The 9,592-nt window shown below is 34.0% G+C and overlaps 1 protein-coding gene across 1 annotated transcript in view; it reads right to left on the reverse strand.

Moving 5' to 3' along the window:
- Positions 1-2,553: 2,553 nt before the first annotated feature.
- Positions 2,554-9,592, reverse strand: part of LOC110025559 (peroxisomal fatty acid beta-oxidation multifunctional protein-like) — a gene marked incomplete in the record, with an annotated part of 39,689 nt that continues 32,650 nt past the window's right edge. Inside the window, 6 exon segments of the mRNA XM_020726112.1 lie at positions 2,554-2,838; positions 3,168-3,306; positions 6,202-6,350; positions 6,522-6,643; positions 6,735-6,856; positions 7,844-8,098. Of these exon segments, the coding sequence (XP_020581771.1) occupies positions 2,791-2,838; positions 3,168-3,306; positions 6,202-6,350; positions 6,522-6,643; positions 6,735-6,856; positions 7,844-8,098 (835 nt within the window).

Consider the following 9,592-nt stretch of genomic DNA (forward strand, 5'->3'; position numbering starts at 1 on the left):
ATATATATATATATATATATATATATATAATGAATCATGTTCTATCTGTGAATCAACATTAAGGAATAAATCGTAAGATGATGAGAGAGGGAGGGAGAGAGGAAGGGAGAGAGAGAGAAAGTGCATAATAATAAATAGTAATTCGAATTGTTGATTAGTCATTTCTCAAGAAAATGATCCCCTAGGGTGGTATAATATATGAAATTACATGTCTGCCCCCGCTTTAATGGGGGTCGTTGCAAGATATTTGGGGTAATTTACATGTATACACATTCGGTTCGGCCACCTTATGGCTTTTTTTGCTGGAATCAGTTGGATTTGGTTTGACAAAATTATTTCTTTGACCGTACTAAGTCAGGGTTGTCGGTTGGTCTTTGTTGGTCTTCGGGTACTTTACTTGTCTACTTGGTTTTGTCGGTCAGTTGTGCTAGTATAATTGTCGACTATTGATTACCAACTAAAGAACTCATGCCAGTAGAGTAAGACTAGTCTATCGGGCAGAGAGCGATTTATTATAATCAGACGGATTGCCTACTCCTTGAGAAGGTGATTCTTCAAGATGCTATAAGTGATTATGCTATAACCAGTTCTTGGAGGAATCTTAAAGGCGTTCGTCAGATGGCTGGCGATGTTGAATTCTTCTTTTGAGTTGGGTTGTGGCGAGAGATAGTTCTATGCCTATGCTCAACTCGATTTGCCTTAATCGTTGGCTTGGATGACAAGTATTCGATTGGCCTCTAGCTTCCATTTCGGGGAGCCAGATCTAGTTAAATAGGTCGTATGATATTTCGCCAATGAACCCTTTGTCTTCCACTGGTGAACCCTTGAAACGAGTTATTGCTTGTATTCTTATTCATCTATATACGTGACGTGACCTCAACCAAAATGAAGATGCAATATATTCCATTATCATTGGAAACTGTAATATGGTTTTAATTTTTATTTTCGATTTGTTTATGTAAAATTAATATAATTCATATTATATGTACTAATATTGACTAAATTTCACATTTTACAACTCGAAAAAGGATTTTTTTTCCCTAAATGAGAAAAATTTTAGTTTGTGAACTGCATATTAATTTGAATAAAAAATTTAATTGAAATTTTAGTCTATGTTTAAAATTTACATGAATAAGCTTTTATTTATTTTTTTTTGTAATTATCTCAAACATACAAATGTATCTTTATGTAAGTATGGTTTACTTGAAACCAATGACTATATCTCAAAATAAATGATGTTGCTTTGCAATACACACACACACGAGAAATTATTGCGTACGGATATCGCATGCATCTCTGCATGAAGGTGTCCGATCCTGAGAGGTGTCCGATCCTGATAGTAGATCACGGTGATCTGGTCAAGATATATTTTAGTTTTAAGAAAAAAAAATTTTTGGTGGGGCCCACCAAAATACATCCTGACCGTAGATCACCTGATTTACGGTCAGGATCAGACACCACATGCATCTTGCATGCGGTGTCCGTCCGTATGGAATAATTTTTTCCACACACACACACACACACACACATAGATATCAACCAATGGCCAGGAGGCGGTGTTCTTCCGTCCTTCCGACAGTTCAACAATTGAGGCAGAGAGCTTCGTTTATCGATCATCTTTTGCATATTAGGTTTAGAGTATGTTTGGGCATCTACATCCATTTGAATAAGCAACTATGTTTGGGCATCTACATCTGTTTGAATAAACAACTAAAGAAGTTGTTATTAAAAAAACTATACTACTAAAAAAAAGAAAAAAAAATCAGAGAGTCAGGTATGGTGAAAAAATAACTTTTAGCTATATCTTTTTAAAAATACAGACAAAAGACAGTTTTACCAAATAAAAAAAAATTACAAACGACTCTACACCGCCGACCTAAACGCACTCTTAGACAACTTCTCTTATTGTTATTTAATTGAATTGTGATTGGACAATCAATAATAAATATTTGTGCTTGATACCACGAGTTTCGTCATACGGCTTTGCTCCCGTCTCACAATTAAAATGAAGATTTCAACCGTCATCCGTGTGATCCAACTCAGAGCATAATATTTAAAAATAAGCTGAAAAATCCTAGAAAAGGTTAACTCATCCTTGTTCAATAGAATTGCAACGTAGGGCTTCGAATTTAGCTCAAAGATCATTAATCACTTGAAAATTGATTCAAATTTTAGTTCAAATCAAAATAAACAAGCGGAGCTATGAGCCCAAAATTTAGATCAAATATTTTTTTTTAGCCAATTTCAAGCCATATATTAACATTTTTTTAGTAATTGTTATGAGAAGAAATAAATCCAAATAACTCAATTTGAGCCACCACGTTTCGATTTTAAGCCAGATCGAGCTCGATTCAATTTCAAGCCAACTCAGCTCGAAATCGAGTATAATGAGTTATAAGCCGATTTCTAGCCACACTAAATCTATTCGAGCCGTTTTCGAGTCGACCCAGCTCAGCTCGAAATCAGATCATTAACAATCCATGTCAGCTCGAAACCTTATCATTAACAACCCAAACTGCGCTATATGGAAATGGACAAAAGGGGCGACTCATATCTAAGAAAAAAATATGCATCCAAAACTTCCTTAATAATGAAGTACATCAAATTATAAGTTAACAAAAAATAATTTTTTTCAACATTCAGTTACAAAAATCATCTCAACCCTAAATGAAAAAAACTCTCAGGCTGTTTCACTGTTTTAGTATTATCTCAACTTTCATAATAAGCACCAGAATCCACAATGAAACAGGCTTCACTAACCTTATGTTCTGAACGTACATCATTGATGCCCTAAATGCGTGCTCTCCATTCTTGCCAAGGAGATGACATTGCCGAGCTCTGTACAGAAAGGGAATAACAGATCAGAGTAATAAATATTACAAAGGAATTATAAAAAAATAAAATAATCAGGCAGCTGATTAGGTAGTTCATGCAAATCTTTTATATCACATAAAAAATATTTTAGTTTTAAAGAGTGAAATACACCTTTTCATGCATAGAAAAGGTGGTATTTTTGGTGTTGGATGTGTAAATAAATATGAATTGTGCGGTATGCATGCAAATCTTTCAAACAAAAAAAATGTTCCAACCCAATTTAGAATGAACTAGGAGAAGAAGCTGTAACGAAATGAATGTGAGGATGAAGCGAAGAACAAAAAATGAAGTACCAGGGGAAGGCCTTTTGCTGCTCTTTCTTGTAAGTACTTGGACGGAGCAAAGAATGCGCCATATGCGTCTGCCAACTTTTTGAGCTTTGAGTAAATATAGGTGGATCCAAGTGTATCAGCCCAGAATACCAGACCACCCCTTCAGATAAAGCAGATGATATTAGATGAGTTTCTAATGGGGAAATGAAAAACCTGAATATTACAAAATCACATGTAATTCTAATCTCTAGTATCACATCATAATCATTCGCCATGAACCCACAGCTCATTTAAACTGTAAAATAACGGTTATGTCCGGTAATTAGCTATTTTTTCATGTTAAGGGCTATGATTTGTATTAATTTTAATTTCACAAGATCATTTGGCAAGTATTCAGTCTTGTCAGTTTAGTCTCACAAATTTTCACATTTGTCACAATCAAAGGGTGTAAATGAGTTGAGCAGAGCACGAGTCATCCCTAGGTTGAGCTCAAACTTGATTAATTTATCAAATTCAAGCCAGATCTTAAGCTCAATTCGACGACTTTGGGTCGATTCATAAGCTGTCTTATTTATTATAAAAGAGCATGAATTTTGATTCAAATATTTCTTACAATATTATGATAAAAATAATGAAATGTTAGATGAGAAATAAGACAAAATCACTTAATATAAGGAAATGAGATACTTTTTTGATTCACAGATTCCTACTATATATATATATGTGTGTGTGTGTGTGTAAAATAATAATAATATAATAAATACTTATTGAATAGAAAAATAAACATAATAAAATAATGGAAGTTTAATGCTTAATCAATAATGAAAACTTAATAGTCAGAATAATAAATAAATTTAATTTTATATCATGTTTCTTTTAGGTTTTCACTTTAGAAGTGTCAACGTCGGGAAAAACAATCAACATCGAGATGAGTACTTGTAATTTTAAACAATAACAATAATTTGTTTCTTCTTAAACAAATTTGCAGTTGACGTTGACATTATTTGAGGATACTTTAATCTGATTGAGCTATTCATTTCTTTATTGGTTATATAGTAACAAATGTTGTAGTTATTTACTCATGCATTTTAATATATGTTTTATATATTATGATTGCATGCAATGAATACATATATTTATGTTGACTACATGCATGTGCATGTTTGGCTATGATGGAGCACCCCTTGATGATACTAGTGGGAGGACAATAATGTACCCGTGCAATTAAATGGAAAAATGATATTGATATTAAAGCACTTTAAGTTATACAAATTTTTAGCGGTGTTTTCTGTGACGATTGTATATAAATGAAATGATATTGAAAAGCATATGATATAGACTCCTTTTAAGTAACATGTAAAATGTTTATATTATTTATAAAGAAAATTAACTGACATGCATATTGTTCTTTCTTTTCCTTATAATGTTGTAGTTTACAAATACGAGTATCACTAGTTTGTTTAGCTCATTATTATGTTAATTTAACTTTTCAGATATATTTTAAGAGATTAAGAGATAAGCGATAGAAGAGAAAACATTTATAAGAGACGAGGGGACAACCATCAACGAGATAAATTTAATTTATCATTTTAATTTAAATTGTTTAGTGGTCATTTCATCTATTAAATTATAAACGAATATTATTAATTTATTTCACACCATTTGACCGTCTGTACTCCATTTTGGTTAATTCAAAGTCCTAGGCAGAGTTGTGACATATTATTATATTTTCTACCCAAATTAAGTTCAATTAAAATTAATCAAATTTTCAAGAAAAGAAAAATAGCATCACCACTCTTGTGGTTTATTTTTTAATGGAAATATGAACTTGTCTTATAGTCGCCTCGGTGGAGTAATTGGAGCTCTCAAAGGCTATAAGTCAAATATCATAATTAAGCATTATAATTATCGTACTGGGCATCAATTGTGGCTTATCAGTAGAGACTAGCTGCTACAAATCATATATAAGCCTTGTGAGTCTATATATAGTGAGGGTTCATATTTAACAGATAACTAAATGAAAATCTATGGCAAAATATCGTTCACATGATTATTAGTTATAGGGTTCAATCATTTGTATTAATCTTCATCTATCATAAAGACCTAACTAACACTTTCCAAAATAAACCTAAACGGGTCAAGCAGCCTTCAGTAATCGAGTTTCATGACCATTCATAGAAAATATCGTGAGTGTCATGATAGGCATCTTCCCCATCATAAGGAAGAATAACCCTACATAAGCCTTTAGTTGTTAAGTTTAGGAATCAATCCCATTCCAAAAAGATACTATTATATAATATCATGAGTTCAATCTGGGCATCTAACTCTAAAGGTTGTGGAGTTATAATATTTTAACGACTAAAACTAGAATCCATATCTCCTATATAAAGGGAGATACCCGTATATGGTAGCATGAATCTAATTCAGGCATCTCCCTCAAATGATAATAAAATTATAAGATCCCATAAATTATAAGATACCCGTATAATGTTAGTTACTAATAACTAGCACAAAGTGCATATTATATATGTCAGGCGTGGTACCCAAATATATAATCATGAGTTAGCTCAGACATCTATCTTAAGTGATTGTGGAGTTTTATGATCATAAAAAAAATAGTTTTAGAATTGATTATCTTTATATGATATCATTAGTCCAATCGGTATCGCCTTAAACAAATTATGGAGTTGTAAGACATCAAATATTAAGCTTACAATTCATATCCCCTTGGAAAATCCCATTATTGTCCTTTTAGAACTCCATGGGTTTTTAGTTTCCTTGATAGCTTGTTGAGCTTATTCGCAGCAGTCTGCGATCATCAAGATTCATGCAATGCTCAAGAATATCAATCCAAACATATTTAATAAACTCTATCATTAATCTCCTTCCTTGGTATTCTTATACCAAGATTATCTTTTCTGAAAAATCTGAGCCTCTTTGAGGAAAATTACATATTTATCACATAGGGTTCTTGGAGATGTGCAGCGAACCTCAAATGAAGTTCAAATAATTATACTAAAAACAAGGAAAAATAATTAAGTTTAATTTCACTCACCTAAATTTGGGGAAACCCATTCCAAGTATAGAAGCAACATCAATATCAGATGCTCGAAGTACAATTCCTTCATCCATTACCCTGCATGCCTCGTTTATAACCGGAAAGAATATCATCTCCACAATTTCTCCGTCGGTAAAACTTACAGGCTAAAATAAGCATTATACAAACATGTTAAATATTTGCTGCATAGATTAAAACAATATGAGGTTTATAAGTAATATAATCATAAAAAACAAAGTTTCTCAGCCTTATACAATTTTTTTTTTTTTTTTCATTTTTAAGCTGAATTTTTGTAAGGAAGCTAAGAAGAAGGTTACCTTTACACCAGACGTGATGAGTGTACGCTTCCTAGATTCATCAATGACAGTTTGTATGGAAGGATCAGGCTTTGGCCTGCTTCCTGATTGATACAAGTAGTAACCCTTTCCATTTGCTTTTCCTATCAAAATAAGTTGGAAAATTCTGAAGTTCTCAAATAGTACATGCATACAAAAACTACTGCAACAACATACTAGATTGGTTCACCTTACCATTTCGACCACTTTGTATCATCAACTCAAGAAGATCTGTCTCAAATGTACGCCCTTTAAAGGAAGAAGTGAATATTGGCTTAACTGCCAAAGCCACACCATAGCCAGCCACATCTTGAAGTCTATAGGCACCAAGCACAATAAACAAAGAAAACAATACCATCACCTAAACAATTCAATGCAAATGGATGCACATTTTATCAAAAAGCTTAAAAAGAAATATCTAGCTGTGTACATCATAAATTGTTTGCACAAACGAATGAGCAAAACCATGAAGTGGAATAATCTCTGGCCGCCTTCTACAATTCATATATTTCAATTTCATTTCCTAAAGCTACAAGTGCGCATAGAATACATTCGTGATAGACATCACTATCGTTTCTTCTAGTTTTACCACAAGTTTGCACCAAAACTATATTAGTGTTGAATGAGAGAGAACTGGTAGTAAAGTTGCGTTGAGTATACACACAGCAAATTATCACAAGGAAAACAATAATACTGCACGAATGCATGTAACATAGGTGTAACATACAAGAAAAAGTAGTGAAAATAATCCAAGCATTCCAGAAATATAGTATAGTAAACCTGAAAGCTATAATTTAATACTCATGCTTCATTTTACAATCATTATAGCTTTCCTAAAGGTGTTGCATGATGAAACATGCAAGATGAAAGTGTGTCAAATGATGTAGCCTCATGAGCAGGTGGTTCTCCTTCCACTGAAACCGTCAATGAAGCCATTTGCTGGACATAATGATCCACAAAAGAAACACAGAAGGATATACACTTCAGTTGACCCAAACAAAAACTTAGTACAATAACATGTTAATTGCATATGTATCAACATTTCAGAAAATTCATTTAAGTGTGCACAACCAACTTATGGACATTTTGATTTTGTGAAGAAGTTCCACATCCTTTGAGTAGACAAGATATAATTTTAAAGAGTAGAATAGAAAAGTATATTGAACTACGGAAAACGAGGATGGATGCAATATAATGAACATAAGATGAATTTGTTGTTACAAATAGCTACAAAAGCATATCTTTTCTTCAGGGATAAATCTACCAAAAACATGACAATTTTCAAAAAAGATTGGGCAACTTACTGAAAAGGACCCATTGGCATGCCAAAACTGCTTATCACCCTATCAATCCTGTAAAGATCAGCTCCAAGATGCAACAACAAGTGAGCTGCTTGGCTATATGGGAAGAATATCCTATTCACAGCAAAGCCTGTGCAATTTCCTACAACAACAGGAACTTTCTTTATGATCTTCCCAACAGTCAGGAGATCCAAAATTGCTTGTGGAGATGTCTTCTCTGTGCGGACAATTTCTAGTAAAGGCATGACATGAGCAGGGCTGCAAAATTCATAATATCAGAACAGCAAGCCCACATATGAAAAGTAACAGACAAGAATCTGGTTAATAGAAGGTTGGGGGGTTAGTTTGCGCATCAATAATTTCAAGAAGCTCAACAATGATAAATTTTGAAGATCAGATATCGTGTTAAAATATACATAGAAACGGGAAAATTATCCTTCGGAAAAAATTTTCTATCTTTCTGTAGAGTGAGAATAAAAAATTATTGGTCTAAAATAATAATTGGTAGTTTATCTACCCAAAATCTTAAACTGAATGTTTCAATTCTTAAGAAAATGCTATTTAAGTCATATAAAAAAATTCCTGAGTGTCGCCCCCGCTCTAAGTTAAACGCATTTAATATCATTTGATTCATTCCTATGTTTAAATCTCAGTTTCTTCAATAGTCTATTAAAATGGTTCTAGCATCATTACCCTAATACTCTTGTCCTGTGATATGCATATCACATTTTAAAATAAATAACGTAAAAATGTGTTTCAATAATGTGATCACTGCAAAATTTAAGCCTCAATATATGCAAATTTCAAGAACCTCAAACAACCCATCCATGTTGAAATCAATTTTTATTTGAATGCTCGTCATCAATTTAGACACGAAAAGATGCTTTGGGGCATGCTACTGAATCAACCATTGGATTTCACATAACCATGTAGAAAATATTGGAAGATTAAATCCAAGGCCTGCAAGAGTGAATTATAGAGTCAAATAGGTTTAATTTTACTGTAAATAGAATTTCTAAGCCTAAACTTGCTTTTATGTCATATGGATTCCAAGTAGTTGACTATCATTTAAGCCGTCTTTTTAACAGGTGTTGACCGCTGATACCCAAAAGAGAGAGACAGAGAGATTAAAATCCTGATACCTAATCCGTCGGTTCCTACACCTGCTCCCCGCTCGTGTCTCCCACTACCTTACGATCCCGTCAATCGTTTTCGCAGATAACAAAAGATACCTGCACTCCCTTGTCTCTGCCCCAGACCTAGCCCTTTCTTTTGAGCAACCCTCATGAAACCATAGCACGCACAAAATCCCTTCTCCCTGAGCCGTGCGAACAGCCCAGCTCTTCCCCATTCCTCTCCGTTGAGTTCGGTCACCTCGTCCCAGCCACCAAGTCGCTCCAAAGCCCTCACAGGACTTCACCTGAAGCCCTCTTCACTTCACAATCCCCTCGTTAGCTCCCAGTGTTGGGAATCCCGGCCACACGCAAGGCTTCGCAGCCCGTCCCGCCACTCGCTCTCGGCTTCGCGCGACCCAGTAGTCAGCCGAAATTCCACTCGCCCTCCGGTGTGCACCCTGACAGCCACTTACCTGAGCCAAACCCCTCTTTCGACACAGACATATAGTGTAGGTACAGACAATAATGAGTGCATTCTCAAAATTGTAAATCTGCATGGGCGCATCACATTAAATTTCTAAATTTATTTGTCTGAAATGCTACACGAACTGCTATAAATAATGCACAAATATTCGTG

Source organism: Phalaenopsis equestris, unplaced genomic scaffold (genome assembly GCF_001263595.1).
Source record: "Phalaenopsis equestris unplaced genomic scaffold, ASM126359v1 Scaffold000302, whole genome shotgun sequence".
Lineage (NCBI taxonomy): Eukaryota > Viridiplantae > Streptophyta > Magnoliopsida > Asparagales > Orchidaceae > Phalaenopsis > Phalaenopsis equestris.